The 17,765-nt window shown below is 36.9% G+C and overlaps 1 protein-coding gene across 1 annotated transcript in view; it reads left to right on the plus strand.

The window, feature by feature from the left end:
• Window positions 1–17,765, plus strand: part of MSH4 (mutS homolog 4) — a 100,237-nt gene that overhangs the window by 50,443 nt on the left and 32,029 nt on the right. Inside the window, exon 9 of the mRNA XM_059136620.1 lies at window positions 11,286–11,360. Within this exon, the coding sequence (XP_058992603.1) occupies window positions 11,286–11,360 (75 nt within the window). The remainder of the gene's footprint in view (window positions 1–11,285; window positions 11,361–17,765) is intronic.

Genomic DNA, 17,765 nt, shown 5'->3' on the forward strand with positions numbered 1-17,765 from the left:
TTTTGCAGTCCCACCAGCAGTCTGTGAGGTTTCTGATGTCTCCACATCCTTGTCCATACTTGTTATTATCTCACTTTTTGATTCCTAGGCATCCTAGTGTGTGTGAAGTAATATCTCTCATTTAAAAGTTTCATTTCTATGATGATTAATGATGTTGAGCCTCTTTCTGTGTGCTTGTTGGCTATTTGTGTATATTCTTTGGAGAACTGTTTATTCATATGCTTTTTCAGTTTTAAAAAAGATTTTATTAAAAAAATAAAAAAGATTTTATTTATTTATCTATTTTATTTATTTATTTACTTATTTTAGAAAGAGAGTACAGGGAGGGGCAGGGGGAGAAAGAGAATTTCAAGCAGGCTCTGTGTCAAGCCTGGAGCCAGATTTGGGGCTCCGTTTCATGACTCTGAGATCATGACCTGAGCCAAGATCATGACCTAAGCTGAAATCAAGAATTGGATGCTCAGCTGGATGAGCTATGCCAACACCCCACATTTTCCAAATTTTAATTGGGTTGTCTTTTTAGTATTGAGTTTTAAGAGTTCTTTATATATTATAGATATAAGTTCCTTATTTTGGATATATGATTTGCAAATATTTTCTGTTGTTCCTTAGGGTTTTTTTTTTTTTTTTTTTACTTTCTTGATGATATCTTTTGACATTCTGTGCTAATTACTTGAATATTTAGCTCTCTTTCTTCTCTTCTCCTCTAAACATGGACATTTCCTTACCTCTCCTTACCCTGTAGGGTTACAACATAATTTTAGTTCGATCAAAATTATTATGATTATCCATTCTACGCAGAGTTGAGCTTCCATAACTTTTTGTGTTTTTTTTCTCCAGAATAAATAACTGTTCTTATATTTGTATGGTTTACTGTGTGCTTTCACTAATTCAGGCATAGATATTTCCACCAGTTATCTAAATACCCTCTCAGTATTATGCTCTCGGTATATTTATTCACTGTAGAAAATCAAATTCAACTTCTTGAAGATGCCTCCTCCATAAGCTTATGAACTGTTCCAATCTGTACTGGTTGCCCCTCTTTGTTTAGTATACAGCTGTGACCCCAAATTTCTTTTCAGCATTTTTCCTGACTTTCTTATGTTGGATCTTATGTTTGTGTCCCTTCTAATCTTCTGTTTTGGCTTACTCTCTCCTTCTTGTGGAACACATTCTCTACTAACTTTCTGAGCAATAGTAAGACTGCATTGGGGTGCCTGGGTGGCTCAGTGGGTTAAAGCCTCTGCCTTCGGCTCAGTTGGTGATCCCAGAGTCCTGGGATTGAGCCCTACATGGGGCTCTCTGCTCAGCAGGGAGCCTGCTTCCTTTCCTCTCTCTCTGCCTGCCTCTCTGCCTACCTGTGATCTCTCTCTGTCAAATAAATAAATAAAATCTTGAAAAAAAAAAAAGTAAGACTGCATTTCTGAAATGTTTTATTATTCTCTCATAAGTTATTGATAGCTTACCTGAAAATAGAATTCTAGTCAGGAAAGAATTTTCCTTCAGAATTTGGGAGACACTTTTCCACTGTCTTGTAACTTATAATGTTCCTATTGAGAAGTTGAAACCATTGAGGTTTTCTGAATTTTAGATTAGACTGACATTCCTCACCTCCCGCCCCCCCACCATTCTCTGGAAACATGTAAGATTTTTTGGTTTCAACCTTTTTAAAAAGTGAAAATAAAATTTAAATAAAATCTCAAACCTTCAGAAAATTTGCAAGTATATTACAAATAACTTATTTTTTTTTGTAAGAGTAAGTTGCCAACATGATGCCCTATCACTCCCAAATAAATGAGGATTTCTTAGAAACAGGATATTCTTTTATTCAACCATAATAAACCTTGAAAGTAAGGAAATTAACAATGATAATACCATTTAATCCTCGGATCCCATTCAAGTTTTGCCAGTTGTGCCAATAGTCCTTTATAGAAAAGGATTCAGTTTAGAATCAATTATTACCTTTAGTTTTTTGTCTATTTAGTCTTCAGTCATGATCTTAACATTTGAAAAGTATGGCTCTGTGTTGTTTTCTTTCAGTATGGGTTTATCTGATGTTTTTCCTCATTGTTATATTCTGGTAATATATCTTTGGTAGGAATACCACAGAAATGGGCAGTGTTTTTATTATATCTTATGAGATGGCTCATGATTTTGATTTGTCCCACTATGATGTTAACTTTGTGCACTTGATTAAAGTGGGGTCCTCTAGCCTTCTGCACTATAAAATTACCATTTTCCTTATATAATTTTAAGTATTCTCTGAGGAGGTTATTTGAGACTCTGTAAATACACTGGTTCTTATCAAATTTTCATTTTATTTAATCTCTATGGACTCCTGGTTTCATATTTTATTCAATTGGTTATAGTCCTTTACTACCAACATTTATTTTGATTCTCAAATTGTTTAGATTTGACCAACACAAGCCCTTTTTAATTGGTCTTTCAGTACTTTAGAAATACGCCCATCATTTCTTGAGAGCTTTATCACTTTTGACTCAGAAAAATGAACCAGGCTTTCCTTTTACTTTCTCTGCCCAGCCTTTTAGTCAGCCATTTCTCCCAGGAGCCTTGGTTTGTTTCAAAGGCATACGGTATTTAGAAATCAAGATCTGGGCACTGGGCACACTCTTTGCTGTTGTCAGTGCTCCCAAACCTTCTCATGGCTAAGGAATAAGTGTATATCTATTAGTAAATGGATAAATATATACATATTTATCTCCATATTAAATTTAATTATTTATGTATATATATATCCATCTGTGCAGTTGAAAACTGAGTCCACACCAGTACCTTCTATTTCAATTCAACATCCCAAGATTCATTTTAGTCTTCTAACCTTCAATATTAGTATCTCCACTCTCTGACAATGAGAAACCTGGCTTATTTTTACTAACCTGAATGTCTTTTCTTTTTGTATAATATTTATAACCTTACTTTTAATATACTACATTAAGAATGCTTATATTTTCTATTACAAACATTCAAATACTTCCTTCAACATTATGAAATTTTTCATATTAAACAGGTTTTTCTGGGGCATCTAGCTGGTTCAGTCAGAGCATACTACTCTTGATCTCGAGGTTATAAGTTCAAGCCCCACACTGGGTATAGAGTTCACTTAAAGAAAAGACTATTTAAACCTTTTTATTTTTTTAAAAAATATTTTATTTATTTATTTGAGAGAATAGAGAGAGAACACAAGTAGGCAGAGCAGGAGGGAGAGGGAGAACCAGGCTCTCTGCCAAGCAAGGATCCTGATGTGGGGCTCAATCCCAGGACCCTGGGATCACAACCTGAGCTGAAGACATCTGCTTAACCAACTGAGCCAGCGAGGCATCTGTCATGGGTATTTTTATTTTATTTTATTTATTTTATTTTATTATTTTTTAAAAAAGATTTTATTTATTTATTTATTTGACAGAGAGAGATCACAAGTAGGCAGAGAGGCAGGCAGAGAGAGAGGAGGAAGAAGGCTCCCTGCTGAGCAGAGAGCCCGATGTGGGACTCGATCCCAGGACCCTGAGATCATGACCTGAGCCGAAGGCAGCGGCTTAACCCACTGAGCCACCCAGGCGCCCTGTCATGGGTATTTTTAATACGTGGCTTCATCTCACCAACGTTATTTGTGAGACTTAATTATATTATTGCTTTTAGCTGTAGCTCATTTATTTCTATTATTTCTATTGGTATATAATGTTTCGCCATATGAATATACCATTATTCATTTAACTGTTAGACTTTTGAGTTGTTGACAGTTTCTAGAAATTAGAATTAATATTGCTGAACAATATTATAATTGTTTTTTAGTATAATTGTGCATACGTTTTTATTGGGCACATAGTTAGGAGTGGAATTTCCGGGTCATGGGGAATGAATATCTTCAACTTGAGTAGATAATGACAAAATATTTGTGAAAATGTTTTTCAGAATTATCATTTCAACTTATACTCCCATCAGCAGTGTATGAGAATTCCCATTACTCTTCCTCCAAACCTAATATTATCAGTTATAATATTATTATTATAAAATATTATCTTGGCAGAGAGCCATAATGTTTGGTAGCTAATGGTATTTCATTGTGGTCTTAATTATTTTGTTAATAATTAATGAGTTTGCAGTCCTTTTGTATATATATATAGACTATTTGGATACCTTCTTTTGTGAAAGTGTTGTTCAACTCTCTTGCCCATTTTTCTATTGGGTTATAGTCTTTTTTGATTTGTAAAGCTTTTTTGGCTCCTTTTTTGATTTGTAGAGCTTTTTATGACTCCTTTATGGTTCTCTGTGTTGCACATATCTTTTCCCACATTGTAGTTGGATTTTTTACTCAGTATTGTGGACTAGATGCTTTTGCTGTGCCACCCACATCCCTTGGCATTCACTTTTGTACAGAGAAGTTTTACTGTAAGCAGCTGAAATTCTCTACCTGAGGACTTTATCTAGCCACATGAGAAACTGGAGGGAATTCAGGAAGTGACTGCCCAGTATTGCTGTGCATTACTGAACTGGAGTTGGTTAATAAATACACCATTTCCTTACCTCTGGAGATAGCTTCTGAAGCTTACTCTACACCATCTCTGAGAGGTCTCCAGCAGGAATGAGCCACAGTCCAAGTAGCGATATCTGGATCATTAGTGTATCTTTTTATTTTCATCTTTATTTTTTATTTTTTATTTTTTAATAAACATATAATGTATTTTTATCCTCAGGGTACAGGTCTGTGAATCGCCAGGTTTACACACTTCACAGCACTCACCATAGCACATACCCTCCCCAATGTCCATAACCCCACCCCCCTCTCCGGACCCCCCTGCCCCTGGCAACCCTCAGTTTGTTTTGTGAGATTAAGAGGCACTTATGTTTTCTCTCCCTCCCGATCCCATTTTGTTTCATTTATTCTTCTTCCACCCCCCAACCCCCCAAGTTGCATCTCCACTCCCTCATATCAGGGAGATCGTATGATAGTTGTCTTTCTCTGATTGACTTATCTCACTAAGCATGATACCCTCTGGTTCCATCCACGTTGCAAATGGCAAGATTTCATTACTTTTCTTTTAACTTCATTTCTTTTGAGGGCTGCATAATATTCCATTATATATGTGTATATATACATAGTATATATGTATATATATACTATATGTACAATAGTATTCCATTATGGAATACTATGCAGGAATATATGCAGATATATATATATATTTATATATAAATATATATATATATATATATATATATATATATATATATATACCACATCTTCTTTATCCATTCATCTGTTGATGGACATCTAGGTTCTTTCCAAAGTTTGGCTATTGTAGACATTGCTGCTATAAACATTCGGGTGCACGTGCCCCTTCGGATCACTACGTTTGTATCTTTAGGGTAAATACCCAGTAGTGCAATTGCTGGGTTATATGGTAGTTCTATTTTCAACTTTTTGAGGAACCTCCATGCTGTTTTCTGGAGTGGTTGCACCAGCTTGCATTCCCACCGACAGTGCAGGAGGGTTCCCCTTTCTCCACATCCTCGCCAGCATCTGTCATTTCCTGACTTGTCAATTTTAGCCATTCTGACTGGTGTGAGGTGGTATCTCATTGTGGTTTTTATTTGATGCCGAGTGATGTGGAGCACTTTTTCATGTGTCTGTTGGCCATCTGGATGTCTTCTTTGCAAAAATGCCTGTTCATGTCTTCTGCCCATTTCTTGATTGGATTATTTGTTCTTTGGGTGTTGAGTTTGCTAAGTTCTTTATAGATTTTGGACACTATCCCTTTATCTGATATGTCGTTTGCAAATATCTTCTTCCATTCTTTCAGTTGTCTGTTGGTTTTGTTAATTGTTTCCTTTGCTGTGCAAAAGTTTTGATCTTGATGAAATCCCAATAGTTCATTTTTGCCCTTGCTTCCATTGCCTTTGGCGATGTTCCTAGGAAGAAGTTGCTGCAGCTGAGGTTGAAGAGGTTGCTGCCTGTGTTTTTGTCAAGGATTTTGATGGGTTCCTTTCTCACATTGAGGTCCTTCATCCATTTTGAGTCTATTTTCGTGTGTGGTGTAAGGAAATGGGCCAATTTCATTTTTCTGCATGTGGCCATCGAATTTTCCCAACACCATTTATTGAGAGGCTGTCTTTTTTCCATTGGACAGTCTTTCCTGCTTTGTTGAAGATTAGTTGACCATAGAGTTTAGGGTCTATTTCTGGGCTCTCTATTCTGTTCCATTGATCTATGTGTCTGTTTTTGTGCCAGTACCTTGCTGTCTTGATGATGACAGCTTTGTAATAGAGCTTGAAGTCTGGAATTGTGATGTCCCCTGAACGCTTCCATAGAGTTCCAGAGGATGGAGGATGGAGGAGCCGTCCTCCCACCCGGAGGAGCCGAGAGCTCGGGGCCACACCCCTCAGTGTGCCCTCAGAGAAAAGGGCCCAATCACTCCTGTCTCCCTGGCCTCTGGCCACATGCCGAGCTCACCCAGCCTGGGACTGGTTCAAGGTAACCGTGAGCTGAGAGCTCACTCCTCGCTCTATCTCTGTCGCTGGCTTCCCCGGTCTAATACCTGTGAGCTCTGCAACACTAAGACACCCCAAATCCTTCTGTGACTCTGTGGGACCTAGGGCCATGCTGGCCCTGCATGGGCTTCACCCCGGTTTAGCCTCTGGAATGATGTCTTTCAGGGGAGCAGACTTTATTTATTTATTTATTTTTAATTTTTTTTCAGCATAACAGTATTCATTATTTTTGCACTGCACCCAGTGCTCCATGCAGTCCGTGCCCTCTCTAATACCCACCACCTGGTACCCCAACCTCCCACCCCCGCCCCTTCAAAACCCTCAGATTGTTTTTCAGAGTTCATAGTTTCTCATGGTTCACCTCCCCTTCCAATTTCCCCCAACTCCCTTCTCCTCTCTAACTCCCCGTGTCCTTCATGCTATTTGTTATGCTCCACAAATAAGTGAAACCATATGATAATTGACTCTCTCTGCTTGACTTATTTCACTCAGCATAATCTCTTCCAGTCCCATACATGTTGCTACAAAAGTTGGGTATTCGTCCTTTCTGATGGAGGCATAATACTCCATAGTGTATATGGACCACATCTTCCTTATCCATTCATCTGTTGAAGGGCATCTGGGTTCTTTCCACAGTTTGGCAACCGTGGCCATTGCTGCTATAAACATTGGGGTACAGATGGCCCTCTTTTCACTACATCTGTATCTGTGGGGTAAATACCCAGGACTGCAATGGCAGGGTCATAGGGAAGTTCTATTTTTAATTTCTTGAGGAATCTCCACACTGTTCTCCAAAAAGGCTGCACCAACTTGCCTTCCCACCAACAGTGGAAGAGGGTTCCTCTTTCTCCACATCCCCTCCAACACATGTTGTTTCCTGTCTTGCTAATTTGGGCCATTCTAACTGGTGTAAGGTGATATCTCAATGTAGTTTTAATTTGAATCTCCCTGATGGCTAGTGATGATGAACATTTTTTCCTGTGTCTGATAGCCATTTGTATGTCTTCATCGGAGAAGTGTCTGTCCATATCTTCTGCCCATTTTTTGATATGATTGTCTGTTTTGTGTGTGTTGAGTTTGAGGAGTTCATTATAGATCCTGGATATCAACCTTTTGTCTGTACTGTCATTTGCAAATATCTTCTCCCATTCCGTGGGTTGCCTCTTTGTTTTCCTGACTGTTTCCTTTGCTGTGCAGAAGCTTTTGATTTTGATGACGTCCCAAAAGTTCATCTTCGCTTTTGTTTCCTTTGCCTTTGGAGACATATCTTGAAAGAAGTTGCTGTGGCTGATATCGAAGAGATTACTGCCTATGTTCTCCTTTAGGATTCTGATGGATTCCTGTCTCACATTGAGGTCTTTTATCCATTTTGAGTTTATCTTTGTGTATGGTGTAAGAGAATGGTCGAGTTTCATTCTTCTACACAGCTGTCCAGTTTTCCCACCACCATTTATTTATTTTATTTATTTTTTAAAAGATTTTATTTATTCATTAGACACAGAAAGAGAGATCACAAGTGGACAGAGAGGGGGGGAAGCAGGCCCCCTGCTGAGCAGAGAGCCCAACGCGGGACCCGATCCCAGGACCTGAGATCATGACCTGAGCAGAAGGCAGAGGCTTAACCCACTGAGCCACCCAGGCGCCCCTTCCCAGCACCATTTACTGAAGAGACTGTCTTTTTTAGTGGAGCAGACTTTTAAAAGTCCTGATTTTGTGCTCCCATGGTTTGCCGTTTGCTGGAGCTGGCCCCTCCCCCCATGGTCTATCTTCCCGTTGATTTGGATTCAGTTCTCCGGTCCTACCTTTCAGAAAGTGGTCAATTTTCTGTTTCTAGAATTGCTGTTCTTCTTCTCTTTAATCTCCCTTTGGATTTGTAGGTGTTTGCAATGGTTTGATAAGCTATCCAGCTGATCTCCTGCTACCTGATGTAGGCTCAGCCTGCTACTTCTCCACCATCTTGACTCCTCCTCATCAGTGTATCTTGTATTGCTGCCCTGTCCTATTCTCTTGCCTGTACTTACTGGAATTACTTTTCAAATAAATAATTTGTCCTCAAATTCTAATTTCTCTGAGTTGCTTTTGGAGAACCTATCCTAGATCAATGGTGCCTTTTGATAAATAGAAGTTCCTTTTTTTTTTTTTTTTTTTTTTGGAAAGATTTTATTTATTTATTTGACAGACAGAGATCACAAGTAGGCAGAGAGGCAGACAGAGAGAGAGAGAGGGAAGCAGGCCCCTGCTGAGCAGAGAGCCCAATGTGGGCTTGATCCCAGGATCCTGGGATCATGACCTGAGCTGAAGGCAGTGGCTTTAACCCACTGAGCCACCCAGGCACCCCAGAAGTTCTTTTTTTTTTTTTTTAATGATTTGTTATTTGTATGTATTGTAAAATGATTGCCACATTAAATCTACTTAACACCCATCCCCATATATGCTTAATTTTTTTTTTTTTTTTTTTTTTGGTGAGGACTTTTAAGATCTATTCTCTCAGCAACTTTCAAATATGCAATATAGTATTATTAACTCTAGTCACCATGCTGTCTATTAAATCCTCATTAGTTATTTATTTTATAACTGGAGGTTTGACCTCCTTCCATTTTACCCACCCCCTACTGCCTACTTCTGGCAGCCCCCATTGTGTTCTCTGCATTATGAGCTTGTTTTGTTGTTTTTAGATTCTACGTATAAGTAAGATCCTCATTGTCTTTCTCTGCTTTATTAGAAGTTCTTAATCTAAATGTAGGCTAGTGTATGTTTTTTCTTTTATTGTGGTGGTTTTTATCCTGCATAAGAAGTCTTTACCTACCCCAGTGGCTTGATTGTGCCCAGGGGATTTTAAGTTATGGAAATGACTAAGTGATGACATAGAGAGGCTGAGGCCATTAAAAGATTTTTATTACTTATAATTTTGAGAGGAGAAATCATGTCACATAGGGTCACATGGTCAGAACTCAGAAGGAGTGAGGGGAAAACATTACTACAGTAGTCGGTAGTTATTAGGCGGGAATGTCCCCTAGTGAGTAAGAAGTAAAACACAGACATTGGAGTTTGTGATTGCAGGGTTTGTAATATGATAATCTGTGCATTGGCAAAAGCCAGACAATAGGAGAGATATAAATAACTTTGGCTCTTAGTTTGGCCCTGTAATTCATTAGTTATCAAATTTATTAAAGTTGGTAAGAACACCCAGGATAGTGAAGATACTCTTGTTTGTTATATTCTAGATGTTTTATTGTTTTACCTCTTGTATTTAGACCTATAATCCATATGGAATTGGTATTTTGATTTGTATGAGGAAGGGACCACATTTCCTTTTTTTCCATACAGATTCATAATCTAACTGGCACCATTTGTCAAAAAAACTGTCCTTTCTCCATTACTCTTTAGTCAACCATTGTTATAAATGAAATGTTTGGCTGAAATCATATGTTTGAGTCTGTTTCTAGATTCCTTATTCTATTGCATTGATTGTTCTGCTTGTCCTTATGCTGATAGTACCATTTCTTAATTGGTCTAACTTTATTATAGGCTGATATTTATTAGAGTTAGTCCTTCTGTCTTGTTCTTCTTCAAAGGTAAAATGGTATTTTTGTAAGATATTCTCCTTTGGTAACAGGAGTGATATTTGTCTTCTGTTTGGTGAATATTATTTATTTTTAATCTTCCAGTTTCAGAGATCCATTGTAAGAAAGTCTGCAGTAACTTGTTTTGGGGCTAGCAACATTCATTTTGGCATTTCTTCTAAATTGGTTGATGTAGTCACCAAACAGTCTAGGTATTGTGCAATAGGGATATAGGTCAGGAGACTGCAAAAAGAAAGAAAACTATATCAAATACATTATTATATCATAATGTAATATCCTAAAACTCCTTGTCAGTATTGGTAGATTTGTCCATTCACAAAATATTCTTCATTTCCCAAGGTTTAATACCACTCTTTTGTTCTAGAGATACTACAATTTAATTTTTCGAGATCAGACGAGATCGGGCGCGTTCAGGGTGGTATGGCCGTAGACTACAATTTAATTTTTTTTTTTTTTTTTTTTTTTTTAAAGGTTTTATTTATTTATTTGACAGAGAGGAATCACAAGTACATGGAGAGGCAGGTAGAGAGAGAGAGAGAGAGGGAAGCAGGCTCCCTGCCGAGCAGAGAGCCCGATGTGGGACTCGATCCCAGGACCCTGAGATCATGACCCGAGCCGAAGGCAGTGGCTTAACCCACTGAGCCACCCAGGCGCCCCTACAATTTAATTTTTAAAAATTTATTTATTAAATTTTAAAAATGTTGATGTTGCTTTATTTTGAAAACCTAATTAATTTGGACAACTGGAACTCTGAAAATTGTTTTACTCATGCAAACAGGAACCAGTGAGGGAGCTTTGTGTTGTTCTGTAACTGCCTGGGAGTTTCAGATTAAGCTTTTCAAATATCATCTTTCACAAATACCCTTTGTGCCTTCTTCAATTAACGTTAGTCTTTAGTACTGCTCAGGATTGAACTCTATCTCCTATCACCACTGTAGGTTAAGCTGGACCCGAGGGGCTGAAGTAGAAATGGAAGTTGAATACAATGAGGTGAACTCTTCTCATTGTCAGACTTCCAGGAAAATAGTGCACTAGGCTTATTGTGATGTATCAGTAACTGTAACTACTGTTTATGCTGGCGTACTGGGTATGTTGATAAATAAAAATGTATGAGTATGGTAAGTGTAGAATGTTCAAGAGAAAATCCATTCTTGTATATTTATGGTGTCCACATTTGTATCTTTATTTTAATAGGTTAATGCAGCGGAATCAAAGATAACAAATCTAATATACCTAAAACATACCTTGGAACTTGTGGATCCTTTAAAGGTAATTTATATGGTGTATATTGTACAAAACATTGGTAGCCTTAATTTTTTAAAAAAACTTTTTATTTCAAAAAACTTCAAATTTAGATAAAGTTACAACAGAATAATAAATTTCCCAATTCTTTCCATATACACACAGCACTCACTACATATTATATTCTTATTATTACTCTTATTCAACCATTTGAAAATTGCAGTACCTAAATACTAACATGTGTATATCCTAAGATCAAAGGTGTTCTCTTACATAACCACAATATAATTTAAAAATTTAGGATATTTAAAATTGATCCAATATTATTATATATAGTCCATACTCAAAATTTCTAATTGTTTTACTAATTCTTTTAATAGATTTTTTTTCTTGATACAGGGTCCAGTCCAGGACCATACATTGTATTTAATGTCATTTTTTTAAACATCTTAATTTAATTTTATTTTTTTCAGTGTTCCGAGATTCATTGTTTATACACCACACCTAGTGCTCCAGGTAGTACGTGCCCTCCTTAATACCCACCACCAGGCTCAACCATTCCCCCCCTTCCAAAACCCTCAGTTTGTTTCTCAGAGTCCACAGTCTCTCATGCTTTGTCTCCCTCTCCAGTTTCTCCCAATTTACTTTTCCTTTCTTTCTCCTAATGTCTTCCATGTTAGTCCTTATGCACCACAAGTAAGTGAAACCATATAATTGACTCTCTCTGTTTGACTTATTTCACTCAGCATAATCTCCTCCAGTCCCGTCCATGTTGATAGAAAAGTTGGGTATTCATCCTTTTTGATGGCTGCATCATATCCCATTGTATATATGGACTACATCTTTATCCACTTGTCTGTTGAAGGGCATCTTAGTTCTTTCCACAGTTTGGCAATTGTAGACATTGCTGTTTTGAATACATATGGCCCTTCTTTTCACTACATCTGTATCTTTGGGGGTAAATACCCAGTAGTGCAATTGCAGAGTCACAGGGTAACTCTATTTTTAATTTCTTGAGGAATCTCCACACTATTTTCCAAATTGGCTGCACCAAATTGCATTCCTACCAACAGTGTAAGAGGGTGCCCCTTTCTCCACATCCTCTCCAACACTTGTTGTTTCCAGTCCTATTGATTTTAGCCATTCTAAATGGTGTAAGATTATATTGCAATGTGGTTTTGATTTGAATTTCCCTGATGGCTAATAAACTTTTGGGACTTCATCAAGATAAAAAGCTTCTGTACACCAAAGGAAACAGTCAACAAAACAAAGAGGCAACCCATGAAATGGGAGAAGATATTCGCAAATGACACTACAGACAAAGATCTATCCAAGATCTATAAAGAACTCCTCAAACTCAATACCCAAAAAACACATAATCGTGTCAAAAAATGGCCAGAAGACATGAACAGACACTTCTCCAAAGAAGACATACAAATGGCCAAAAGGCAAATGAAAAAATATTCATTATCACTACTTATCAGGGAAATTTAATGTCATTTAAAAAAAAGATTTTATTTATTTATTGAGGGAGAGTGAGTGAGCAGGAGAGAGCATGAGCAAGGGGAGGGGCAGAGAGAGAAGAAGCAGCAGACTCCCTGTTGAGCAGGAAGCCTGATGTGGGTCTAATCCCAGGATCCTGGGATTGTGACTTAATTGGAAGGCAGATGCTTAACTGACTGAGCCACCCTGGAGCCCCTAATGTCATGTTTCTTTATACTTCTTTTCAGCTTAAAGTTTCTCATCCTTTCTTTGTCTTTCATTATATTAACATCTTGAAAAGTATCTGTTATTTTATAGAATATTCCTCAATTTGTGTGGTTATTTTCTCACGATTAAATTCAGCTTATTATATTTAGCAGTAATACTCTATGAGCAATGTTGTCTTTTTCTTAGTACCTCACATCAGGATGCACATGATGTCATTCCCCATTCTGGTGATATTAACTTTGACCCATTTCTTCACTATAAAGTTATTAAGTAATCTGTGGAGAGATACTTTGAGACTATGTAAATATCCTGTTCCTCATTAAACTTTAACTCAGTGATTTCATTCATTGATTACTCTTACCTGAAATATTTCTGATGTGATTTCCTAATGTGTTTTTAAATATTCTACTGTGCAAAACTTTTTAAAAACATTTATTTATTTAAATAATCTCTTTACCTATCATGGGTCTATAACTCACAGCCCTGAGATCAAGAGTCCCTTGCTTTGCTGACTGAGCCAGCCAGGAACCCCTGTGCAAAACATTTTTTAAAACTTAAGGTGACAAGGAAGAACTGCTTTTTTAAAAGAAAAAATAATGAAAAATCTGGAAGAATTTGTTGTAGATTTCATTCTAAAAAATATATAATGAAAGCAATTTGACAAAAGATGTAAAAAAATGTCATCTTCCTTAGAATGAGAGAGGTATAATAAATCATCCCCCCAAACTGATAGATTCAATAAAACACAAATTTGAAGTTTTAAAAAAAAAGATTTTATTTATTTATTTGACAGACAGATCACAAGTAGGCAGAGAGGCAGGCAGAGAGAGAGGAGGAAGCAGGCTCCCTGCTGAGCAGGGAGACTAATGTGCCCCGAGCCAAAGGCAGAGGATTAACCCACTGAGCCACCCAGGTGCCCCAAATTTGAAGAAGCTTTGATACGTGAAAGGAAAATAAAGGCCAAAGAAAGGAAAAATTTGTAGCATTTGACAGATAAAATATTAATTTCTGTCATAAAACTCATGTAATTTCATAAGAGAATACTGGAATACCAATAGAAATACAGAAAATGCCCCCAAAATGAAAATCAAAGAGGTTAATAAATAGTACCAAACATGTTCAACCTTACTATTAGGTTAAAGAAATACAAATTAAAGTCATTAATATGCAAAAGAAGCAAAGTTTTAGGTTTTTTTGTTTGTTTGTTTTTCTCCTTAATGGATACAATTTACTGCTACTCAGAGAACAGTGAGACAGACTTCATAGACAGCTGGTAGGAGTACACATTGTACATACTTCACAGGGAAGTTTTACAACATCTGTTTTTTGACAGTGTTACAATACTAGGAATCTGTCCAAAAGAACTCAAGAAATACTGACTACATTTTATGTTCAGTTATGGTCTTTGCAACATGATTTATATTAGAAATTCTAAGTAGTATAGACCTCTAATAATGAGGGGAAGAGACTGTTTTCTAAAGGGTAAAATATTATGATTTATTAAAATCTATGCTATTAAAAGTTTCTAATACTTGTGATATAGTATTAACTAGGGGAGAAAAGCAATGTGCAATGACAAACTTTTTTTATTTGAGGTAATGACAGGAAATATACCATAATATTTAAGTAATTTATTTGGAAGGGTGGTAGAATTATAAGCAATTTAAATATTTTTCTTTATGCTTTTATGAATTTTATAGCTTTCATTAGTATTTAAATATTTCCTGTTCATAAGCAAAAGAAAATTATTATTGCCATTGCCTAAAATAGCAGGTAAAAGGTTAATTGACTCTGGAAAACAGTATGGAGGGTCCTCAAAAGTTGAAAATAGAGCTACTCTATGACCTAGCCATTGCACTATTTTAATGTAGTTTTGTTTTGTTTTTACTACTGTAAAAACAATTGCACTATTTTACTTTGAAAGATACAAATGTAATGAGCCAAAGTGGCACTTGCACCCCAATGCTTATAGCAGTGTCCACAATAGCCAAACTATGAAAAGAGGATAAATATCCATCAACAGATGAATGGATAAAGAAAATGTAGTACACACACACACACACACACACACACACACACGATGGAATATTGCGCAGCCATCAAAAATGAAATCTTGCCATTTGCAAGACGTGGATGGAACTAGAGCTAAGTGAAATAAGCCAATCAGAGAAAGACAATTATTATATGATCTCACTGACATGATGAATTTGGGAAATAAGACAGGATCATAGGGGAAGTGAGGGAAAAATGAAACAAGATAAAGCCAGAGAGGGAGACAAACCATAAGAGATTCTTAATTTCAGGGAAAAATCTGAGGGTTGCTGGAGTGGATGGGGTTGGTGGAGGGATGGGGTGACTGGGCGATGGATATTGGGAAGAGTATGTGCTATGGTGAGTGCTGTGAACTGTGTAAGACTGATGAATCACAGATCTGTGCCCCTGAAACAAATAATATGTTAATTACATGTTAATTAAAAATGCCAGGTTAACTATATATGAAAAACTCACAGTGAATATCATTCTCAGCAGGAAAAACCTGAGAGCTTTTCCCCTAAGGTCAGCAACATGACAGGGATGTCCTGTCCAGTAACTCTCATTACTGTTATTCAGCATTGTACTGGAAGTCCTAGCCTGAGCTAGGACAACAAAAAGAAGTAAAAAGTATCCAAATCAGCAAAGGAGAAGTCAAACTTTCACTCTTTGTAGATGACATGATACTCTGTTGAAAATCCAAAGACCACCTAAAAATTACTAGAACTCATATAGGAATTCAGCAACATGGTAGGATATAAAATCAATGCACAGAAGTCAGCTGCATTTCTATACACTAACAATGAGAAAGAAGAAAGAGAAATCAAGGAGCTGATTGCATTTACAATTGCACCAAAAACCGTAAGATAATTTAGGAATAAACCTAACCAAAGAGGTAAAGAATCTGTACTCTGAGAACTATAGAATGCTTATGAAAGAAATTGAAGAAGATACAAAGAAATGGAAAACCTCCCATGCTCATGGATTGGAAGAATAAATATTGTTAAAATGTCTATGCTACCCAAAGTAATCTACACATTCAATGCAATCCTTACAAAAATATTATCAACATTTTTCACAGAGCTGGAACAATTAATCTTAAAATTTGTATGGAACCAAAAAGGCCCCAAATAGCCAAAGCATTCTTGAAAGAGAAAACCACAGCTGGTGTCATCACAGTGCTGGACGTCAAGCTGTATTACAAAGCTGTAGTGATCAAGATGGTATGGTACTGGCAGAAGAACATACACATAGATCAATGAAACAGAAAAGAAAACCCAGGAGTGGACTGTGAACTTTATGGTCAACTAATCTTCAACAAAGCAGGAAAGAATGTCCAATGGAAAAAGACAGTCTCTTTAACAAATGGTATTGGGAAAATTGGACAGCCACATGCAAAAGAATGAAACTCAGCAACTTTTTTATGCCTTACACAAAAATAAGCTCAAAATGGATGAAATACATAGGAATCCATCAAAATCCTAGATGAGAACACAGGCAGCAGTCTCTTTGACCTCGGTTGCAGGAACTTCTTGCTAGACATGTCTTAAAGACAAGGAAAACAAAGGCAAAAATGAATTATTGGGACTTCAAGACAAAAAGCTACTGCACACCAAAGGAAGCAGTCAACAAAACTAAAAGACAGCCTATGGAATGGAAGAAAATACTTGCAAATGACAAATCAGATAAAGGGCTAGTAACCAAGGCCTATAAATCCAAGAACTTATCAAACGCAACACCCATAAACCAAAAAATCCAGTCAAGAAGTGGGCAGAAGACATGAATAGGCATTTCTCCAAGAAGACTTCCAAATGGCCAACGGACATAGGAAAAGATGTTCAGCATCACTCATCATCAGGGAAATACAAATCAAAACCACAATGAGATACCACCTCATACCAGTCAGGATGACTAAAATTAACAAGTGAGGAAACAACAAATGGTGGTGAGAATGCAGAGAAAGGGGAATCTTCTTAAACTGATGGTAGGAATGCAAGCTGGTGCAGCCACTCTGGAAAATAGTATGGAGGTTCCTCAAAAAGTTAAAAATAGAGCTACCCTATTACCCAGCAATTGTACTACTAGGTATTTTTCCAGAGGATACAAACAGTGATTCAAAAGGATACATGAACCCTGATGTTTATAGCAGTAATGTCCACAATAGCCAAACTATGAAAGGAACCCAGATACCCACCGACAAATGAATGGATAAAGAAGATGCAGCGTATATATACAATGAAATTTACTCAGCCATCAGAAACAATTAAATCTTGTCATTTGCAACCATGTAGATGGAATTAGAGGTTATTACCCTGAATGAAATCAGTCAGTCAGAGAAGGACAAATATCATATAATTTCATTCGTGTGGAATTTATAAAACAAAACAGATGAACCTAGGGGAAGGGAAGGAAAAGTAAAATAAGATGAAAAAGGAGAGCGAAGCAAACCATAAGAGACTCTTAACTACAGGGAACAAACTGGGGGTTACCAGAGTGGAGTGGATGGGGGGAAGGGATAATTGGGTGGTCATTAAGGAGGACACTTGATGTAATGAGCACTGGGTGTTACATGCCAACTGATGAATCATGAAACTCTACCTCTGAAGCTAATAATACACTGTATATTAATTAATTGACTTTAAATACATGAAAAAAAATTTTAAGTTAAAAAACGTTAACTGTTTTCCTCTT

This window comes from Mustela lutreola, chromosome 10 (assembly GCF_030435805.1).
Source record: "Mustela lutreola isolate mMusLut2 chromosome 10, mMusLut2.pri, whole genome shotgun sequence".
Taxonomy (NCBI): Eukaryota; Metazoa; Chordata; class Mammalia; order Carnivora; family Mustelidae; genus Mustela; species Mustela lutreola.